Genomic DNA, 24320 nt, shown 5'->3' on the forward strand with positions numbered 1-24320 from the left:
CTGATGCAAGTAGCTCACTCCTCATCAGCATCTCTCTCCAACCCATTGTCCAGTCCAATCCATGTCTGATGAGTTGGCTTCAGGAATGGTTCCTGTCCTGGGCCTACAGAAGGTTTGGGGACCATAACTGCTGGGGTCCTTTTAGTCTCAGTCAGACCATTAAGTCTGGTCTTTTTATGAGAATTTGGGGTCTGCATCCCACTGTTCTCCTGCACCCTCAGGGGTTCTCTGTTGTGTTCTCTGTCAGAGCAGTCATCGGTTGTGGCCGGGCACCATCTAGTTCTTCTGGTCTCAGGATAATGTAGTCTCTCGTCCATGTAGCCCTTTTGTCTCTTGGGGTCGTCATTACCTTGTGTCCTTGGCGTTCTTCATTTTCCTTTGATCTAGGTGGGTGAGACTCATTGATGCATCTTAGATGGCTGCTTGCTAGCGTTTAAGACCCCAGATGCCACACTTCAAAGTGGGATGCAGAATGTTTTCTTAACAGATTTCGTTTTGCCAATTGACTTAGATGTCCCCTGAAATCATGGTCCCCAAACCCCTGCCCCTGCTTTGCTGACCTTCAAAGCATTCAGTTTATTCAAGAAATTGCTTTTGGTTTAGTCCAGTTATGCTGACCTCCCCTGTATTGAGTGTTGTCTTTTCCTTCACCTAAAGTAGTTCTTATCTACTATCTAATTAGTAAATACCCCTCTTCTATACCCTCCCTCCCTCCTTCCTCTCATAACCACAAAAGAATGTGTTCTTCTCAGTTTAAACTATTTCTCAAGTTCTTATAATAGTGGTCTTATATAATATTTGTCCTTTTGCAACTGACTAATTTCACTCAGCATAATGCCTTCCAGGTTCCCCCATGTTATGAAATGTTTCACAGATTCCTCACTGCTCTTTATCGATGCATAGAATTCCATTGTGTGTATATGCCATAATTCATTTACCCATTTATCCATTAATGGGCACCTTGGTTGCTTCCATCTTTTTACTATTGTAAACAATGCTGCAACGAACATGGGTGTGCATGTATCTTTTCGTGTAAGGGCTCTTATTTCTCTAGGATATATTCTGAGGAGTAGGATTCTTGAGTCGTATGGTAGTTCTATTTCTAGCTTTTTAAGGAAATGCCAAATCGATTTCCAAAGTGGTTGTACCATTTTACATTCCCACCAGCAATGTATAAGTGTTCCAGTCTCTCCACAGCCTCTCCAATATTTTTTATGTTGTGTTCTCTGGATTAATGCCAGCCTTGTTGGAGTGAGATGGAATCTCACAGTAGTTTCAATTTGCATTTCTCTAAGGGCTAATGATTGAGAGCATTTCCTCAAGTATCTCTTAGCCGCTTGAATATCTTCTTTAGTGAAGTGCCTGTTCATATCCTTTGCCCAATTTTTAAGTGGGTTTTTTGTCTATTTGTGGTTGAGCTTTAGCAGAATCATAGATTTTAGAGATCAGGCTGTGGTCGGAGACGTCGTAACTGAAAATTTTTTCCCAGTCTGTAGGTGGTCTATTACTCTTTTGGTGAAGTCTTTAGATGAGCATAGGTGTTTGAATTTTAGGAGCTCCCAGTTATCTGGTTTCTCTTCATCATTTTAGTAATGTTTTGTATTCTGTTTATGCCTTGTATTAGGGCTCCTAACTTTGTCCTTATTTTTTCTTCCATGATCTTTATTGTTTTAGACTTCTGTTCAGGTCTTTGATCCATTTAGAGTTAGTTTTTGTGCTTGGTGTGAGGTATGGGTCCTGCTTCATTTTTTTGCAGACGGATATCCAGTTATGCCGGGACCATTTGTTAAAAAGACTATCTTTTTCCCGATTAACTGACACTGGGCCTTTGTCAAATATCAGCTGCTCATATGTGGATGGATTTATATCTGGGTTCTCAATTTTGTCCCATCGGTCTATGTGTTTGTTGTTGTGACAGTACCAGGTGGTTTGGCTACTGTGGCTGTATAATAGGTTTTAAAATCAGGTAGAGTGAGGGCTCCCACTTTCTTCTTCTTTTTCAGTAATGCTTTACTTATCCAGGGCTTCTTTCCATTCCATATGAAGTCGATGATTTGTTTCTCCATCTCATTAAAAAATGTCATTGGAATTTGGATGGGAAGTTCATTGTATATGTAGATGGCTTTTGGTAGAATAGACATTTTTACAATGTTAAGTCTTCCTATCCATGAGCAAGGTATGTTTTTCCACTTATGTAAGTCCCTTTTGGTTTCTTGCAGTAGTCTCTTGTAGTTTTCTTTGTATAGATCTTTTACATCTCTGGTAAGATTTATTCCTAAGTATTTTATCTTCTTGGGGGCTACTGTGAATGGTATTGATTTGGTGATTTTCCTTCAATGTTCTTTTTGTTGATGTAGAGGAATCCAAGTGATTTTTGTATGTTTATCTTGTAATCTGATACTCTGGTGAACTCTTCTATTAGTTTCAGTAGTTTTCTTGAGGATTCGTTAGGGTTTTCTGTGTATAAGATCATGTCATCCACAAATAGAGATAATTTGACTTCTTCCTTGCCAATCTGGATGCTCTTTATTTCTTTATCTAGCCTAATTACTCTGGCTAGGACCTCCAGCACAATGTTGAATAAGAGCGGTGATAAAAGGCATCCTTGTCTGGTTCCCGTTCGCAAAGGAAATGCTTTCAGGCTCTCTCCATTTAGGATGATGTTGGCTGTGGCTTTGTATAAATGCCCTTTATTGTGTTGAGGAATTTTCCTTCTTCCTATTTTGCTGAGAGTTTTTATCATGAATGGGTGTTGGACTTTGCCAAATGGCTTTTCTGCATCAATTGATAAGATCATGTGGTTTTTGTCTTTTGTTTTATTTATATGGTGGATTACATTAATTGTTTTTCTAATATTGAACCAATCTTGCATACCTGTTATAAATCCCACTTGGTCATGGTAGATTATTTTTTTGATATGATGTTGAATTCTGTAGCCTAGAATTGTGTTGAGGATTTTTGCATCTATGTTCATGAGGGATATAGGTCTATAATTTTCTTTTTTTGTACTGCCCTTAGCTGGTTTTGGTATCAGGGATATGCTGGCTTCATAGAATGAGTTAGGTAGTATTCCATCCTTTTCTATGGTTTGAAATACCTTTAGTAGTAGTGGTGTTAACTCTTCTCTGAAAGTTTGGTAGAACTCTGCAGTGAAGCCATCTGGACCAGGGCTTTTTTTTCTTGGGAGTTTTTTGATGACCTTTTCAATCTCTTTTTTTGTTATGGGTCTATTTCGTTGTTCTACTTCTGTTTGTGTTAGTTTAGGTAGGTAGTGTGTTTCTAGGAATTCATCCATTTCTTCTTGGTTTGCAAATTTATTAGAGTACAATTTTTCGTAGTAATCTGATATGATTCTTTAAATTTCAGTTGGGTCTGTTGTGATATGGCCCATCTCATTTCTTATTTGGGTTATTTGTTTCCTTTCCTGTATTTCTTTAGTCAGTCTGGCCAATGGTTTATCAATTTTATTAATTTTTTCAAAAGAACCAGCTTTTGGCCTTGTTAATCATTTCAATTGTTTTTCTGTTCTCTAATTCATTTAGTTCAGCTCTAATTTTTATTATTTGTTTTCTTCTGGTGTCTGAGGGTTTCTTTTGTTCCTCGATTTGTATTTGTTCAAGTTTTAGGGACAGTTCTCTGCTTTTGGCTCTTTCTTCTTTATGTATGTGTGCATTTATTGAAATAAATTGACCTCTGAGCACTGCTTTCGCTGTGTCCCAGAGGTTTTGATAGGAAGTGTTTTCAGTCTCATTGGATTCTCTGAATTTCTTTATTCCCTCCTTTATGTCTTCTATAACCCAGTCTTTTTTGAGCAGGATATTGTTCAGTTTCCAAGTATTTGATTTCTGTTCCCTGATTTTTCTGTTATTGATTTCCACTTTTATGGCCTTATGGTCTGAGAAGATGCTTTGTAATATTTCGATGTTTTGGATTCTGCAAAGGTTTGTTTTATGACCTAATATGTGATCTATTCTAGAGAATGTTCCATGTGCACTTGAAAAAAAGTATACTTTGCAGCTGTTGGGTGGAGTATTCTGTATAAGTCTGTGAGGTAAATTTGGTTGATTGTAGCAATTAGATCTATTGTGTCTCCATTGAGCTTCTTACTGGATGTCCTATCTTTCACCAAAAGTGGTGTGTTGAAGTCTCCTACTATAATTGTGGAGGTGTTTATCCCACTTTTCAATTCTATTGAAGTTTGTTTTATGTATTTTGCAGCTCTGTCATTGGGTGCATAAATATTTAATATGGTTATATCTTCCTGGTAAATTGTCTCTTTAAGCATTATGTAGTGTCCTTCTTTATCTTTTGTGGTGCATTTAACCTTAAAGTGTATTTTGTCTGAGATTAATATTGCCACTCCTCTTCTTTTTTGATTGTTGTTTGCTTGACATATTTTATTCCATCCTTTGAGTTTTAGTTTATTTGTGTCTCCAAGTCTAAGGTGTGTCTCTTGTTGGCAGCATATAGACAGATTGTGTTTTTTTATCCAGTGTGCAAGTCTCTGTCTCTTTATTGGTGGAATCAGTCCATTTACATTCAGCGTAATTATAGATAAGTATGAGTTTAACGCTGTCGTTTTAATGCCTTTTTGTGTGTGTTGTTGACAATTTCATTTTTCCACTTTTTTGTGCTGAGAAGTTTTTCTTTATAAATTGTGTGTTCCTCATTTTCATAGTAGTTGAATTTATTTTTGCTGAGTCATTATGTTTATTTTGGTTTTTATTTTGAAGTCTGGAATTGTTAGGCCTCTTTGTGGTTACCTTAATATTTACCCCTATCTTTCTAAGTAAAAACCTAACTTGTATCATCCTATATTGCCTTGCTTTCCTTTCCATATGGAAGATCTATGCCTCTTGTATTTAGTCCCTCTTTTTTGATTATTGCAATTTTTTACATAATGACATCAATGATTCCCTGTTTTGAGCATTTTTTTAAATCAATCTTATTTTGTTTTTGCAATTTCCCTATCTGAGTTGATATCAGGATGTTCTGTTCTGTGACCTTGTGTTGTTTTGGTTTCTGATATTGATTTTCTGACCAAAGAATTTCCTTTAGTAATTCTTGTAGCTTTGGTTTGGTTTTTGCAAATTCTTTAAGCTTGTGTTTATCTGTAAATGTCTTAATTTCACCTTCATATCTGAGAGAGTTTTGCTGGATATATGATTCTTGGCTGGTAGTTTTTCTCCTTCAGTGCTCTCTATATATGTCATCCCATTGCCTTCTTGCCTGCATGGTTTCTGCCAAGTAGTCTGAACTTATTCTTATTGATTTTTCTTTGTAAGTGACTTTTCATTTATCCTTGGCTGCTTTTAAAATTTTCTCTTTATCTTTGGTTTTGGCAAGTTTGATGATAATATGTCTTGGTGATTTTCTTTTGGTATCAACCTTGTATGGGGTTCGATAAGCATCTTGCATAGATATCCTTTCATCATTCACGATGTCAGGGAAGTTTTCTGCCAACAGATCTTCAACTATTCTTTCTGTATTTTCTGTTATCCCTCCCTGTTCTGGAACTTCAGTCACATGCAAGTTATTCTTCTTGATAGAGTCCCACATGATTCTTAGGGTTTCTTCATTTTTTAAAATTCTTTTATCTGGTTTTTCTTCAACTATATTAGTGTCATTTGCCTTATCCTCCAACTCCCCTGCTCTGCATTCCAATTCCTCCATTCTGCACCTCTGACTTCCCATTGAATTGTCTAATTCTGTAATTTTATTGTTAATCTTTTGGATTTCTGAATGATGTCTCTGTATGGATTCTTGCAGCTTATTAATTTTTTCACTATGTTCTTGAATAATCTTTTTGATTTCTTCAACTGCTTTATCAGTGTGTTCCTTGGCTTTTTCTGTAGATTGCCTTATTTCATTTCTGAGGTCATCCCTGATGTCTTGAAGCATTCTGTATATTAGTTATTTATATTCTACAGCTGACAATTCCAAGAATGTATCTTCATTTGGGAAAGATTTTGATTCTTTGATTTGAGGGTTTGTAGAAGCAATTATGGTCTGCTTCCGTATGTGATTTGATATCAACTGCTGTCTCCGAGCCATCTATAAGATATTGTAATGATTTATTTTACATTTGCCTACTGAATCTTATCTTCTTGTTTTGTTTTGTTTCAATACACCCAGATGGGCTACTAGATTGTGCTGTCTTGATTGTTGTAGCCTTTGAATCACTTGTGTCATACTACCAGATGATTTGAGTTGTTACCAGATATATGAGCCTATGAGTCCTTTCACTATTCTTGAATAGAATCAGCTTAGGTGTCTTGATAGTAGGTCACCTAGTGTGCAGTGTAGGCTGTCACCCATTAACTTAGAGGAGTAGTGGTGATGGTTGTATGCACCAGATTCTAGTAGCAGAAGGGGGTCACATTCCGGGGGGGGCAGGATGCTGGCAACCTTCTCCCACATGCCAGTGAGGGAGGAGTGCCTCTATTCTCTCGAGCTCTCTGGTGGGTGGGCTCTGCAACTGTACCTTAGGCATCCAATGCTTGTATCTCTGCAGATTGGTAGGTGTCAGTATCCTCAGACCCCTTTAGCAGGTGGCTAGGTGGTGTGGGTGGAGCTTCAGCCCTCGGTTCCCTGCTGTGAATCAGTGAGGTCTCTGTTTAATAGCTAGAGAGGTATCAGACCTCCAAAACTTGTCTTTCCACTGCTCAGCTAAAACAATTACAGTCAGATCTCTATCAGGGTTGCCTTTGCATTATAATAGCCACCTGGTTCTCTGTAGAGATGAAAGCCAAAGACTATGGATCTCTTATGCTTGTCTGGAGCTAGTTCTATATTATAATTCCAGTTTAGGGAAGTCAGGGGAGGATTTTTCCCCCGATTATTACTTGCTGCTTCTCTCAGGCCCGGAGAATGGGTTAGAAAAAGAAAAAGAAGAAGAAGAAGAAAAAAAAAAATCCTGCAGAGCACTTCACTCCCTGGCCCAGGAAATTCCAATGTTAATGAAGCCAGCTGGGGCAGGGAGGGGAGGGATCAGATAGATAGGGGAGAGAGTAGTGTGGCAATAGAGACAAAGTTACTCATCTTGTTTGGTGAGGACTGCTTTATTTGAGATTCCAGAGGAGCATGTAGCCAGTGTGCACTGGCTGGGTCGAGATTGACCCTGAAGGTTAGGGCTGCGTCCTGTGCTTTCTCCGTCTCAGGAAGCCATGATCAGCTCCTCAGCACTTAGTTCAAAGCTCAGCACCAAGGTTTTCTGACTGGGACGCTGGCTCTAGGCTCTGGATCCAGTGGCTGCTTTCCCATGGTTTTTCACTCTCCTGTCAGCCGCATCAGTGTACGGCCTGCATGTGCTGGCTGGGTCCCCGCTGAGGTTACTCCAGGGGATTAGAGCTGCATCCTGTGCTTGCCCCTTCTCAGTAAGCCATGATCAGCCCCACCACTCTGGCACCAGACAACCGGGAGGGCTCAAGGCTGTGGCGTGGGATGCTGGCTTTGGAAGCAGTTGGTGCTTCAGCGCATGGCTTTTTGCTCCCCTGTCACTCAGATCAACTCCTTAGTTCTGTTTGATGGTCAGTCTTCATAGACTGTCGTGTATGTAATCGATTCATTTTTTTTTTTTTTTTTTTTGAGTCTTTGTTGCAAGAGCGATCTGCAGAAGCTTCTAGCTAGTCAGCCATCTTGGTCCCACCACACTCTTGAGATTGCATTCTTAATTGAAGGAAAAATATACCAAAAAGAGCAAATGACATTTCTAGTTGCCATTTACTGGTAATTATTTTCCAATTATAAGGATGAAAACCAGTGAAGAATCAAACTACATAAATTGTATGAGTTTAATATATATACCTAGCACAAATGCTTATATATTTATCTATTCATTCAATATTTTATGGAGCATCTACTATGTAACATGCACTGTTTAAAGCACTGAGAAGTTCAAGTCAAATAAAGCATGGTTTTTATTTCTATTCTACTGAGAAGAATGTGACGAATGCCACAACAGATTATGCCCAAGTGCTATGAAGGTTTAGAGGAAAGACATTTGAATGAAACTCAGATAATAAAATGGTTCCTAGAAGTAAAATGTCCACTGAGTTTCAAAGGACAAGTAGGTGTGAAATACATGTGAAATGACACTCAGGCAGAGATGACATTAAGTGCAGAAGCATGAGATATGATGCATGCGAGAAAGTGCATCTGGAGGGAAGGACAAATAATGTAAAGACATGCTGGAATGTCAGACTTGAGGCTGAGGGTAAACCACATCAGGAAGCATTTGAGTAGGAAAATGGTACCATCAGATCTGGTTAAGGAAAATCACTCTGGCAACACCATGGAGTCTGCAGGGAAGGGGGAGCAAGCTGATCTCAAGAGAGCAGGTGGGAGATTATTTTAAAGTGACAAATGATAAGCACCTAATATAAAGCATGATGGTGGGGATGGAGAGGAGAGGATGGATCCCAGGTCTATTATGAAAGTAGAAGTTACAGGTCTGAGCAATTGAATGGGATGTTGCCAGGGAGTGAAATGGAGGAGCCAAGGACTACAGGGAGGTTTCTGGATGACTGGTGGAGAGTGGTACCAGTTCCAAGTTGAAGAACCCCAAAAGGGAAATACAATCAGCATTAAAAAGAATGGTACCTTGAGAGATCAGCTCACAATTCCCAATTATATAAAAGGATTTACTTCTGAGCCCTCTATCTTTGCTATACTTGAAAATACCAAAAGAAACAACAACAAAAAATCCTTAAAACCACCCATGCATGATCTTTCCATTTTTTGCATTACATAAGAAATAATAATTTCCTCTCCCTTGCCTTCAGTGGAGGGCTGGTGGAGGGGTGGTTAAGAGCTTGGCTGCTAACCAGAAATGTCGGCAATTCAAATCCACCAGTTTCTCCTTGGAAACCCTATGGAGTGGTTCTACTCTGCCTTATAAGGTTGCTATGAGTTTATTATTATTATTTTTTTTGTCTTCAATTCCATCACCACAATCAACCACTGCCAACTAGTTTGATGTAAGAGAAGGAAAATATTTAATGTACTATAGAATAGTTTAAACAAGCTGAAACGCCAACTTTTTTTTTTTTTAATTTATTTCTTAAATACACCAAGAACTGTTTCTGTTCTCTACATTCTGTTACACAGTCTGTTTGTTCATTCCTATGGTAAACAGTACTATATTCATTTTAAATCAGGCTTTATAGTAAATGTTATTGTTTCTTCCGCTTTTCTCAAAATGTCTTGGAATTCTTTTACATTTATTTTACCATATAAAGTTTATGCTTGTTAGACTTGTGTTAAATTTATTATTAATGATTATATTATGTAAGATTTCCCACCCAGGAACATATATTTCTATTTATACATGTCTTATTTTATATCTTTTAATAAATGTTATGATTTTCTTCATATACATTTACATCTTATTACATTTGGCTGTAGGTATTATATTTGCTTTATGAATGCATTTTTTAGTGTTTATGTGTAATACATAGAAAAAAAAAACTGTCTTTTTGTATATGTACCTTGAAACCTAGTACCTTGTTAAATTCTCTAATTAGTTCTAATAGATTTTTAGTATAGCTTTTAGAGTTTCCAAATATGCAATCACACCATCTGTAAAAGTAATATATTTTTCCCTTATATAATAAAATGTTACTGCTTAGTTTTTTTTTTTTTCTTCTTCTTCACCAAAATCTCTACACTCTTCTGTAACAGAAGTGGTTGGAAGTGTCCCTGGCTTGTTTGGATCTTAAAGACAATGGGTTTAATATTTTATGATCTAGCATAATGTTTGCTTTATTTTATTTTTTTATGAAAACGATAAAATTTTGAAAGTTTCCTTTTATTTTCATAAAAATTATTATTATTTTTTAAAGTGGTAGTGACTGCCTAATTTTATAAAATACCTTCTTGCATCTGTTGATATAATTATATGACACCTCTTTAATGTATATCTTCATTAGATGGTAGGTTTTAAGATGTACTGAATGCAGGCCCTGCTTTTATATCATAGGGAAGACTCCTAGTCCCTTAATGCAGACAAGGTTTTATCATCATGAACAAGGAGTAGCGTCGTTTCAGACCAATGGTAGTAATATTTTATACTATACCAAAGAGAACTTCAGTCAAAGTCTGAGGTGTAACTTAGCAAAAATAATAAGCATTTTTGAGTGTTATATATGTCAGACACACTGCTCAGCACTTTATTGCCATTATCACAGTTAATTCTCACAAAGACCCCTGAGATGGATACTGTTGTACACCATACCTACAGATGAGAAAACTCAGAGCTCAGAGAAGTTAAGCTTCTTGCCAAAGATTATACAGGGAGTAGAGCAGAATGTAACTCTAGGTAGTAAGACTACAGAGCCCACGATATTATTTCTTACATCATACTTAGAAGAAGTCAAGCAAATCATGAAAGCATTAGATCACAGGAAATATGGAAAAGAGAGGTACGAGTGAAATGATACCACAAGAAATAAATAGACGGATCTAGCTGGTAAGACATTCTAGAGGGCAACCAGCCCAGTCTTTTCGATAGGGCAGAGTAGTAAAAAAGGGATTGTGTTTGATCAAGAGGTTTAAGGGACATAAAAACTAGATGCAATGTGTGGTCCTGGGTTGGATAACAGTTTATACAAAAACCTGTAAAGAAAAATTTTGCAGCAGTTGGGGAAATTTGAGTATGATCAGTGTATTAGGTAAAATAATAATTTGTAAAAATAAAAACAACATAATCAAAAAAAGAAGATTGAAGGAAAGCATGTATCACATGATCTAGTTTTTGAAAACAAAAATATTCTGTATATGTTTATAATCTCTGGGTAGTGAGATTTGTGTTTTTATTTTTGCTTTCTATATGGGGTCACTATGAGTTGGAATCGACTCGATGGCAACGTGTTTGGGGTTTTTTTTTTTTGGTTATACTTTTTAGCAACTATGGCATACATTTAGTAGTTTAAAAAAATTATAACGTACATTTGGAGCCCTGTTGGTGCAGCGCTTAAAAGTTCATCTGCTAACCAAAAGGTCAGCAGTTCGAATCCACCAGTCGTTCCTTGGAAACCTTAAGGGGCAGTTCTCCTCTGTCCTATAGGGTCGCTATGAGTCGGAATCAGCTCAATGGCAGTGGATGTTTTTATTTTTATTTTTTGGTTATATTGTACATTTACTGCTTCTGTAGTAAGAAAAGCATGTTCAAATGTGAATGTGGGCCTGTCAATTTATACATAAAGTCCTATTAAGATTTGCTTAACCAGTACAACAATATGTTATAAAAGGCATGTTCGTATTTACATTTTTCTGTAACAATTCACATATTTCTGTAAGTCAATCATTTTATCATTATATACTGACATGCCTGAAGGTGTTTTTGGTTTTAAAACATTCCCAAAAAGAAACCCAAAAATTTGATTTTTGTTAGTATGATTTTTTTCTATTCTTTTGCTTTCAGCTTTTCCATATCTTAATATGATAGGTGTGTCTATTATAAATATCAGAGATCTGGATTTTTTAAATCCTATTTAACAACCTATCCTTTAACTAGTGAGATTAATACATTCATATTTATTGTAATTACTATATTAGGAATAATTTCTAACATTTTATTATGCACTTCCTATTTCTCTATTCTATTTTCCCATAAAAATTATTTTCTTCTTTTGTGACTTTGGACATAGCAAAGATTTTTTTTTCTTGTTATTTTTTTCTTCTCTACTGGATAATAAATTATATACTATATATCTTTCTATGATTACCTTTTCAATTTTGCCATCATGTATAACTTAAAAGGTAAAGCTAAGCATGATCTCTATTTTCAAAATAATGGCACCTATATTGTGTCCAACATTTAACCCTCCAAAATATTATATATATACATATATAGTCATAATTTGTTTAGTGCTGTAGTATCACTAAGAGTCAGAATTGACTCAACAGCAGTGGGTTACTCACATTACGTTGTTTTGCTTACCACTTTCTCTAATCTTCTAGAAGCGTTTCCTTCCTCCCTCCCTCCTTCCTTTCCTAAGAATATCCTTTGAAATAAAGACAATGGTGCTAAATTTTACATTTTTCTTTACGGGAAGGTTTTTTTATGCCTCTCCTTTCCATGAATAATTATTTAGTTGTATATATAATTCTCAGATTACAGCAATTTTTCATCAGTGCTTTGAAGATATTTTATTGATTTCTGGTTTAATTGTTGCTGTTCAAAAGTTTTCATCAGCACAATTGTAGTCCCTGAATAAGGAATCTGCTCTCTGGGGGATTTAAAAGTCCTCTTGGGGTTGCCATGAGCCAGTATTGACTTGACAGCAAATAACAACAACAAAAACAACTCTTTGCCTTTATCTTAGGTATTGTACATTGTGTCTATGATACAATATTATTCCTGAATTTGATATTCTATGTATTTCAGCAACTCTGAAAAAGTAACATTTCTTATTTCTTCAAAAGTGTTCTTTCCTCATTCTTTCTATTTTCTTTTGTAATTATGATTGATATATGGTAAATATTCTATCTTTTGTGACTTTTAAACTCTTTTCTAATTCTTTATCCATGTGTCCCTCTATGTTGTATTCTGTAAAATTCCTTTAGATCTATCTTCCTGTTTATAAATTTTCTCTTCAGCTATGTTTAATATGTTATTTAACTCATCCAATGACTTCTCATTTCAGTGGGTAAATTTTTTTTCATGTTCAGATTTTTATTTTGTTCCATGCATTTAAAAGATACTTTTTTCAAATCTGGCCTTGCCTTTTGATTTCTGGAAAATATTTTGTTTAAATACTTTGTATTTTTTAAGTGCTGTACATTTGCTGTCTCAAGGTTCATGATTCACATTTTTAGTTGTAGATAATATTAGTTATCAATATAAAATTATTCATTTCATTCATGTATGTTTCTATATATGTATGTATGCATGCATGTATGTATGTATGTATTGTCATCATCTCCCTGGAATCCTATCAGTGTTTTAGTCTGATCATTCTTTGTCTGATCTTTTTTTCTTTGTCTTAGAAGTATACAGTTGAATTTTGTTTTTAACAATTCAGTTTTGTTCAATTTCAGAACCGATGTACTTGATCTCTCATCTTGAGGTATGTATTTTTCATTTTTGTTATAAATTTTTTATTTTCTGCATGTCATTATGTAAAGCTTTGTTTATATTTATTATCCAACATGTTAAAAAACATTCTAAAATATTTTTTAAAAGCGTTATTTACGTATTCCACTTTGAAATTTGGTTGGATACGTACAATTCTGACATGTTGGTTATTTTCCATCAACTCATAGAAAATTTGGACTTTAGCTATTTTTTCTTTACATATCCACTAAGTAAATTTATCATCATAGAGCATGCTGTTTACCTCTCATTCCTACTAAAATAAAACTTTCCTGAAATGCTTAGACTCTATGAAATTATGGATTTTTGAGCCTCTCATTTCTATATTATTTTCCCCTTTTGTTGACCTACTTTCCATGCTTAGTGCTCATTGTTTCCATACCTTTTGGCCTCAACATAATACCAGTACGAAACCAAAGTAAAACACAAACTAACTGGTTTATCTTATTTAGATAAACATTTATTTTGGTACAAGTATATTTATCATTTTCAGTGACCTGAATCAACACACACAAAAATTTTCCTTTTGGATAACTGTATTAGTTTTCTTTTGCTGCTATAACAAATTATAACAGCTTAGTTTCGGTTAGTGGCTTAAAACAATACAAATTTATCATTGTCTTAAACAATTCTAGACATCAGAAGTCCCAAAACAGACTCAGTGGACTGAAGTCAAGATGTCAGTGGGGCTTCATTTCCCCTACAGGCTCTCGGGAAGAATCCATTTCTGTGCCCTTTCCAGCTTCTAATGGCTGTCCTCATCCCTTGACTCCAGACCCTGCATCACTGTAACCTCTGCTTCTATTGTCATATCTTCTTCTCTCACTCTGACCTCTTGCTTCACTCTTAAACGGACCCTCATGAAAACATTGGGCTTACTTGCAAAATTCAGGATAACATCCCCTTCTCAAGGTTTTTAACTTAATTACACTTGCAAAGTCTCTTTTGCCATGTAAAATGATATGTTCACAGATCCCAAAGATTAGGACCTGGACATTTTAGGAGAACATTATTTGGCCTACGACAACAACTCATACATATATTTTTCCCTCCCTCCTGGCCTTCTTTCCTTCCTTCCTTTCTTCCTTCCTTCGTCTTTCTCTGTCCTATTTCTTCTAATCAGTCAAAAACTTTTCTCATTTCTCAATCTTCTGCCCAGACATTTTCCATTTTTGGAACTCTGTTTTTTGGATGAATATAATTTTAATATGCAGTGTTTCTGGGTATTCTCACCTGCTTCGATTTTATCATTATTCTGAAAACAAGCTTTAATGTGCTCCTTCTCACAACCATGTTATCAGCAAGTATCATATATTGTACAGGTTCCAAACCATAAGGGTGTCTTTGTGGTTCACTTGTCTAATGAAATGAATTTGTAATGAGAAACCCAGCTTACCATTACCCAATCAGGCTAATATAGCTAATTACATTTTCTTAGAGGCAGGAAATTAGAGTCAGCCCCTAGATTCACAGTTTTTGCAGCATCACTGTTGCATTTTCAGAAGTCTCTGCATTCCTGATTTTTGGTAGCCAAGATCCTCCACTTTAGGGTAAAGGTTTAATTTTAAATTATATCATTATTGATCTTATATATCAATTTCTACCTGTTTACTTAATAATTAAAAAGGCAGCATAAACAGATCCTCGAGCTCAATTTCCTGGAGGATACCTTGCTGAAATTCATCACAAATTCTCTCATATCCTTGTGGATGACATTTACATAAGAATCTTGGGAATTCTAATGTTCTGATGATTTTTTTAAGCTGAAATTTTGAGGTATAAAATAAATATTTTAAAACTTCCCAGCTGTCAGTAATAGCAAGCACACTTTCAAGGGAACCCTGAACAAACAGTGAGGTTTGGCTTTCTAATTACTTTAACAAAATATACTAATTAAAAGGGCGATCAGTAAGGAATTGGGATATTTTTCCAAGTTACTGTTCATCTTCACACTGCTTAAACCGAGAAGGTAAGAGGAACTACAGAAGTCACAGAAAGAGAAAGGCGGTTACAGATAGAAATCTGCAACTAGCACTACCTCTGTTTAGCTGACTTGCTGGCTCAGAGTCAGCACAGTAATGAGTAGATCATTCCTGTGGGATTTACCAGGCAACTGCTGTGGGGGAAAGAGTTACACAACACAATACAACACAGAACAGGGTGCTAATGCTGCAGGTTTCTTCCAACGCAGATTTCTTTATTTTTTTTATAGCAAAGAATGTCTCCCATTTCACATTGTTTTCAAAATGATTGCTTCCTTCTTACCCATAATTTAAGTAGGATCAAAGAAGCTCTATGCCAACATTTCTGAGTTTGGAATACTTAGGACTCAAAGTTTTCCAACATTAGTCATGAAATTTTTGGTAGAGTCATTCATTTCTTATTTTATGCTTTAAGCATTTCTGTAAATAAGTTAAAATTATATGAAACTTAGAGAAAACTTCTCTATTTTAACATAGATAGATGGATGGATGATGGATGGATAGATAGATGGATTTACAGATATACACAGACATAGATATATATGAAAACAGTAGGAACAGTCACCATTTCTATTTGCTGATTAATTTTCTGGAGCTACAAGTGACTACTACTGAGCTTGTCCAATAGCCCCAAATATTAATTCCTCAAATACTTAAATGTTTAAATATTTGAATGATGCAGTTAGAAGAAGAAAAACAGGAAAAAGCAAAGGGAACTGAAGTCAATGTAGTGGACTAATTTAGTGAAAAGAGATCATGGGTCAATAAATTTAGAAGGCCTTTGGTCCTATTTCTTACACCAAGTGAGATACTGCTTTGAAAAGGAAGTGAAACATACCTGTCTCACACTTTTATATTGTTAAATGCACTGAAAAAGCTATTAGTTTCCATTATGTTTTCAAGGTGAACAAATGCAAATTATAATCTATGACAGTATCATGTACAATAAGTGGCAGCTCCACTAATTTTCTTCTATTAATTTTTATTGACTTTTTTTTAGATCGCCAGTGTGTATATTAAGAGCTCTATGGGCATAGGCAAAAATTGTCTTACCGATTATGGTTGACACGAAGAGGTGAATGAATGAAAAAAGAAACAATAACTGAAGTGCGTTGCAATGTATTAACATATTAGTGGCAGAAATAATTTTCTCCAAGACATTTTTTTTTTTTGAAGAATGTCTACTATGCTGTCCCATATAACCTTTCCCAAAATCCTAATTCTCAGAAACCCTTACCCTGAAATTTCGACTTCTAGCTCTCCTTGTTTCATGAGTCTTTTCTATCAGTCCAGCCATTATTGGCCTATGCCTCAGCAGAGCTGTTCCTGTCTTTTTAATTTGTACTTTCTGTCACTCAGTAGCCTATACGTGCTTAATTATATTTCATAATAACTGCATCAATCCTTAAATAAGGAAAAAATATGAAGGAATGCTGCATGCAGAAACAGGAGCATTATTAAACCAAGAGCATGAAAAATTTCGAACAAATCCAACTAAACGGCGTTTATTAAGACCCTTATCATGGGCAAGTCATAGCGATTTTTTGATTAAAATAGATGTACAAACTGGATTATATTTAGATTGCACAGATATGAAAAACGTGGCTTAAATAGGAGTTTTTATGCCATCCGAGAAGCTGTGATTTTGTATTTTGGTTCCACTTTGATGGTGACTCATTCAGAGTCAGGAGAAAGAGGACATAAGTCAAGTGGACAGTCCCATTCATTCTGGATATTTTATAGGACCTTTAGCACCTCTGCTCCATTTATTTTCATGCCTTCCGGTAAGAGATACAGCCCCTTAGGTTTGGGTAAATGATATGACCTCATTTCTTAGAATCTTCTGCCTTGAATCACTGTTTTCTATTGTCACTGGGTCAGTTCTAGGAGTTTAGGGAGGCTTTGCTCTGGTAACCTGCACTAGACATCAACTCACACAACCTGGTTCTGAGCTCCAGCTCCAGAGTGACCAGCTGGATGTTGATCAAGTCAGTTAAACTTTAGACTAAGTTTACCCTGCTTTCAGGTGGGGCCAGTAGATGAGTGAATAAAGCACAAGTATATAAACTTTAAGAGTATTTTCTTAAGTGAAACATAAAAATATTTTCATAGTTAATGCTAGGCATTTTTTCATTGTTAGATAAGACAGATCACACCCTTATGACTGTAGGCCCAGTCCGCCTGGCCTACTCGCTGTAGCTTAACAGTTAATTTTTTTCTGGCATCAGGATATTTGTTCTTGCTGTTCCTCCTGCATGGAAAGCTGTTGTCTGTCCTATACACAAGCTGCCTCATTCACTTTCTTAAAGCCTGTGTTCGTATATTGCCTGACAAAAGAGGTCTTCCAATCCCCCTGTATGAAACAACACATCCTAATCGCACCCTGTTCTCTCTACCATGCTTTTTCTTTGCCAGAAATGATCTATATACAGCATTTATCAGTATCTATCTCTATCTCAATAAAATTTATACTCCTTGAGAGCTGAGGCTTTAATGATTGTTTTTACCCCAGTATCTAGAATAAAGCCTGTTATATACAGACTCTCAACAAGAAATATGTATTGAAAGAATGAATACACAAATGAATGTTCCCTAATCTATTAGTGAAGGGTATGAGCTTTGCTAAGTGTGATATCATGTAATTCCATAACTTCCTGATGCTACAACAATGGCAAGTGTAATACCTCTAGGCCACAGGTTACTTTTCTGTAAAATCTAATAATACTAAAGTTGGCTGAACTGCATTGGCCCATGTGTATCAACTTCTAATATATTTTTTCACTTTGGCTAGAGTAATCTTTTTTAATTTAGAGACCATTTCAAGAATAGATTTGACATGTTGAACACTAATAACCAAAGACCAGATGAGTTGTGGAATGACATCAACAACATCATACATGAAGAACACGAGAAGTCATTGAAAAGATAGGAAAGAAAGAAAAAATCAAAATGGATGTCAGAAGAGACCCTGAAGCTTGCTCTTGAACATCAAATAGCTAACACAAACCAAAGAAATGATGCAAGAGAGCTGAAATAAAGATTTCAAAGGGCAACTCTAGAAAACAAAGTAAATTATTATAAGGAAATGTGCAAAGACCTGGAGTTGGAAAATCAAAAGGGAAGGACATGCTGGGCATTTCTCAAGCTGAAAGAACTGAAGAAAAAATTCAAACCTCGAGTTGCGGTATTGAAGGATTCTATGGGGGAAATATTGAACAATGTGGGGAGCATCAAAAGAAGATGGAAGGAATACACAGAGTCACTGTACCAAAAAAAAAAAAAAAAAACTGGTCAATGTTCAACCATTTCAGGAGGTAGCATGTGATCAAGAACCTATGGTACTGAAGGAAGAAGTCCAAGCTGAACTGAAGGCACTGGTAAAAAACAAGGCTCGAGGAATTGATGGAGTATCAATTGAGATGTTTCAACAAATGGATGCAGCACTGGAAGTGCTCATGCATCTATGCCAAGAAATTTGGAAGACAGCTAGTTGGCCAACTGACTGCAAGAGGTCCATATTTGTGTCTGTTCCAAAGAAAGATAATCCAGCAGAATGCAAAAATTATAAAACAGTATCATTAATATCACGCACAAGTAAAATTTTCCTGAAGATCACTCAAAAGCAGTTGCGGCAGTACATCAATAGAGAATTGCCAGGATTTCAAGCTGGATTCAGAAGAGGACGTGGAACAAGGAATGTCATTGCTCATGTCAGATGGATTTTAGCTGAAAGCAGGGAATACCAGAAAGATGTTTACCTCTTTTTATTGACTGTGCAAAGGCATTCAACTGTGTGGATCATAACAAATTATGGATAACATTGTGAAGAATGAGAATTCCAGAATACTTTATTGTCCTCATGAGGAACCTGTACAGAGACCAAGAGCCAGTCATTTGAACAGAACAAGGGGATACTGAGTGGCTTAAAATCAGGAAAGGTGAGCACCAGGATTGCATCCTTTTACCATACTTGTTCAATCTATATACTGAGCAAATAGTCCAAGAAACAGGACTATATGAAAAAGAAAGCAGCATCAGGATTGGAGGAAGACTACTTAACAACCTGTGATATGAATATGACCCAACCTTGCTTGCTGAAAGTGAAGAGGACTTGAAGCACTTACTGATGAAGAGCAAAGACTACAGCCTTCAGTATGGATTACACCTCAACAAAAAGAAAACAAAAATTTTCACATCTGGACCAATGAGCAACATCATGATAAATGGAGAAAATACTGAAATTGTCTAGGATTTCATTTTACTTGGATTCACAATCAACACCCATTTAAGCAGTAGTTGAGAAATCAAAAGATGCATTGCGTTGAGCAAATCTGTTCTAAAAGACCTCTTTAAAGTGTTGAAAAACAAAGACGTTACTTTGAGGACTAAGGTGCTCCTGACAGACCCAAGCTATGGTGTTTTTGATCGCCTCATGTGCACGGAAAAGCTGGACTATGAATTAAGAAGGCTGAAGAAGAATAGATGCCTTTGAATTATGGTGTTGGGGAAGGATATTGAATATACCATGGACTGGCAGGAGAATGAACAAACCTACCTGTCAACTTGGCTAGACCATGATTCCCAGTATTGTGTGATTGCCCACCATTTTGTCATCTGATATGATTTTCCTACATGTTGTAAATCCTATTTCTATGATATTAATGAGGCAGGATTAGAGGAAGTTATGTTAATGAGGCAGGACTCAATCCACAAGATTAGGTTGTATTTTAAGTCAATCTCTTTTGAGATATAAAAGAAAGAATTGAGCAGAGAGACTTGGGGGACCTCATACACTAAGAAAGCAGTGACAGGAGCAAAGCATGTACTTTGGACCCAGGTTTCCTGTGCTGAGAAACTTCTAGACCAGAGGAAGATGGATGAGAAGGACCTTCTCTCAGAGCCAACAGAAAGAGAGAGCATTTCCCTGGAGTTGGCACCCTGATTACAGACTTCTAGCCTACTAGACTGTGAAAGAATAAATTTCTTTTTGTTAAAGCCATCCACTTGTGGTATTTCTGTTATAGCAGCACTAGATAACTAAGACAAGTATCTACCATTTATATGGTATTGTTGAAGACCCTATGTTCATTAAAGTGTTTTTTTTTTCTTCTTTCTGAAGAGATAGAAGCAATAAATGCCCCCAATGATGGTGTTTACCAACTTTTTTTTAAAAGACCTTTTGAAGATGAAGAAACAAAGATCAGAGTAGTTGTGATTAGGGATGAGTCTTACCATCGAGATCATTTTCTGGGGTCTCCGTTGTGTACCAGTTGGAAGGTGGTCCAGTGCCATTGACTGTCATGGCTGACACTTGGAAACTGTACTGACTTCCTTTCTCCAATCCTATGAAAGAATTTTCCAGAAAGGAAAAACGTTACTGAACAATAAGCATTTTTAGCTGCTTTCAAAAGCTTTAGTAAAATTTTAGCACTCGTAGAAATTCTTTCTATTGTTTTGTGATTTTTGTGGTAATTATTGTTATTTTGGCCAAAAGGGCAGGGATATCACAGCAAGAAATCAAATTATTTTTCATATATTCTCATTTATTTTTTTTCCAGCTTAAAAAAAAAAAAATGTATCCTTGAAAATAGCCTTAGGGCAGATGTAGAATATAAAATATGAAGAACGAAGAAATAATCAAAAATAGCAAGGATCATTTTTCCTCACAGTCCAGAAGAGCCCTGCCCATAAATCAAGACTAGTCAATCTGAAAACTCGTGTCTCCATCATTCATTCAAGGTCAATGATTATGTTTTTTGTGAGGGTCAAGAAAGAAGAATTCAAAGCAACTGCAGTTCAATAGAAAATACCAGGGCTTTGTCTCTCAACACTATCACAAAGCATACTTTGTCTTATATTAGCTTCTATACTAGAACATGAAGAAAACCAATGTCTTTGATCATTTGGATACATAACATTATACACAGTGATGACCTTAGAGTTCACTTAAGAAAGCACAGATAGTGCAGGTAGGCTGAAAAGCCCCTGTGGATCACTACTCTGAAATGTGGGTATTTTTGATATAAACAACTTTACTCTTATCTAAATCTCAAAGTAGCTCATTAACGTGACAAACTATGGTAAAACAAATGGCACTTGTCAAAAGATCATATGACATTTTTTTGAGATATTGAGAACTCAGTTTAAATTGGCAAATCCTAATCCTCAAGGAGTTGAACAACCCTGATAAAAATAAAATTTCTATTTTTTCCATTAATCTCAATAGGCAAAAGTATTTGGGGCCAAAAAATTAATACAATAAATTATTGGGAAAATGATGCTTATATCATATACAAAGTTACATATCTGTAGTTTTTTTTTTTTTTTTTTTTGAGAGGAAGATTAGTAAAATTCGATATTAAGGGAAATTCTAACTTACTATTAATAGGAAGTGGTGTGTTAAATGATGATTAGAAAGGGTCTATTAATGTCCTGGGGCAGTTGGCTTTAATAAATAGTACAATAATAGTACTGTTAAAGACAATTTGATAAATTTACCCACAAAAAGCTATCTACAACACAAAAGGCTGTCTTCTTAAAAAGGTTCTAATTTTATAAGGTAAATTGGAATCAACATGAAGACATGGACTGAGAATACTGCTGGTGGTGCTGCTGTTGTTTTTGTTATGATTGGTGTTTTAATTGATATCTATAGAGCCCATTACAGTGCCTGACATTTAGAAGGTACACACACAAAAACAACTGTGGAAAGATCTGACAAAGTTAATCTGCTAAAGCAGTGTTTAAGACAAAGGCAATGTAGGTTAAAGCCATAAAATCCAACATTATCAACAAGGTGGCAAAAAGATACTTCTGGGAAAGAGGGCTTTACCATGCCTCAAGTAGGCTCCCACTCACCTGGATTTGTCCTTTGGCTGACATGGCACTGGACTGACATTTGTTGACATTTTGCACCTTTTCTTAGCCACCGTTGGAAACCCTGGTGGCATAGTGGTTAAGAGCTATGGCACTAACCAAAAAGTTGGCAGTTAAATCCACCAGGAGCTTCTCGGAAACTGTATGGGGCAGTTCTACTCTGTACTATAGGGCTGTTATGAGTTGGAATGGACTCAAGGGCAACAGGTTTGGTTTGTTTTTTTAGCCACTGTTGTTGACTTAAGCAGAAGGATTGCAGCACTCTTCTGGGAAATTAAAACGTTAATAGGGAGAGAACCCCAGGACGGAATGCTTATCTAGTCATCACAGCCCAGGCCTTTCATAGTGGTTTTGTCTGAATTAGAGTTTTTATTCATCAAGAATATACTCTTTTATATTATGCAAAGTAGAGATTTAACTTCATTTGTTTTGCTATAATGGATAGACAATTATGCCGGTACTGTCTCCATCAACTGATTTGAAATACCATCAGTGATGGTTAGTTTTAAGTATCAACTTGGCTTGGCTACTGTCTGCAGTTATTCAGTCAAACACTAATCTAGGTGTTGCTATGACGGCACTTTGTAAAAAACCTAAACCCATTGCCGTCGGGTCGATTCCAACTTATAGCAACCCTATAAGTTGATATGTAAATGTCTCCCTATAATTCTGACAAATTTTGATTTATATAGTTTGAATTCAGGATTTTTCAGATGAATTCCACCTTAAATAAAACAAAATAACTTTGTAGTTGGATTAAAATCCACAATCTTAGATACTCTGGGTCAGCCAGATTCAATCAGTTGAAAGGCCTTAAGAGTGGGGCTGAGGCTTCCCTGAAGAAAAAAAAAATTGTCCCAGACTAACCTTCCTGATGGTCTGCCCTACCGACTTCAGCCTTTAGCAGCTGGCCCCACAATCATGCAAGGCAATTCCTTGAAATCAATTTCTAAATATTTATCTTCTACTGGCTCTGTTTCTCCGATTGAACCCTGACTAGCACACTGTCTTATCACATGTAATATTTTGACATATAAGTGAAACTCTTTCTGCAAGACTAATATTCAGTTCATTCATTTGACTTTTCTGTCAAGTAATTATTTGTATGCATATCCGTAGAAGCTGGTTAAAATATGTCACCATATGTTGATATGTAAATGTCTCCCAATAATTCTGACAAATTTTGATTTAGATATTTTGAATTCAGGATTGTTCAGGTGAATTCCATTTTGGATAAAACAAAAAGTCGGCAAATAACTTGAAGTGGACATGAAAAGGCAGTTTAGAGACAAAATATTGTTTTTCAAGTGTTTCCCATGGAGTCTCACCTGGCAAACCCAAGCTATTTGTCAGAATATCCCTTCCAACCATCAACAGTAGGGGAGCTGCTCAGATGGCCTTCTATATTACATTTTAAGTGAAATTTTAGCATCCCATACAGATTAGTGCCCTAGGTAACTCTGAAAATCCTGCCAAACTTCTTTCAAGCACTGTATTTTATCTAAAAGTCTTTCATTTTCCATTTATTCTAGAATGTAGATGTGGAATCTCAGTACAACAGCTAGAAATGCAAGATTAACCCAAAACAAAACAAAACAAACAAAAAAACCCAGTGCCCTCAAGCCGATTCCAACTCATAGCAACCCTATAGGACAGAGTAGAACTGTCCCATAAAGATTAAGTTTAATAAAATATTTAAGTATGTACAGAGAGTCCCATTATTAAGTAATATCTAATCATATGGTTCAACTAGTGTTGCATTTCCAACAAAGTGGTCCTAGAAATGAACCAGAGATACCTTTAGGAATGAGAAGTTCACTAACAGAGCCAATCAGGTTCCAACAGTTCTGCTTATTAGAAAAGTTCTTCCTTAGGTCATACTGAATCTACTTTACTGTAGTACTGTTTACAGATCTTACATGCCCCCAGTGGTATTAAAAAAAAAAAAAAGAGTTCCCCTTTCAGAATATATTTACCCAGGCCTTCTGATTACCAAATTTAGTGTTTTCTGTACCAAACCCTTAGCAACAGAATCTAACCTGTGACCGTTTTCTACGTAAGTGTAGGATGAGGTAAGTGTAGGATGCGTCTAGGTAAGTGTAGGATGAGGTGATAAGCAGAACCAGAAGTTTTGTTTTTTTAAGAGAAGAAGTCTGGGAATCACCTTCAGAATTCTAGACAGCAGACGTCCCTGCTTCTTTGTTGTAAGGGGCGAGTTTCAGATGTGCTGAAAGGTCTTTTAGTCTCAGCATCCCATCTAAAATAAGGAGTTAATAATACCTACTTTCAACCTTTTAGTGTTCCTGTGACGATCAAATGGCAAACTGCTTGTAATTTATAAAATCAAGCATTTGATAAACAAAGTT

General features: G+C 36.0%; 1 protein-coding gene across 1 annotated transcript in view; it reads right to left on the reverse strand.

Annotated features, from left to right (window-relative positions):
• LOC100667292 (netrin receptor DCC) overlaps positions 1 to 24320 on the reverse strand; it is a 706905-nt gene that overhangs the window by 52413 nt on the left and 630172 nt on the right. The window contains exon 13 of the mRNA XM_023543783.2: positions 20311 to 20421. Within this exon, the coding sequence (XP_023399551.2) occupies positions 20311 to 20421 (111 nt within the window). The remainder of the gene's footprint in view (positions 1 to 20310; positions 20422 to 24320) is intronic.

The sequence above is a fragment of the Loxodonta africana genome, chromosome 11 (assembly GCF_030014295.1).
Source record: "Loxodonta africana isolate mLoxAfr1 chromosome 11, mLoxAfr1.hap2, whole genome shotgun sequence".
In the NCBI taxonomy this organism is placed as follows: Eukaryota; Metazoa; Chordata; class Mammalia; order Proboscidea; family Elephantidae; genus Loxodonta; species Loxodonta africana.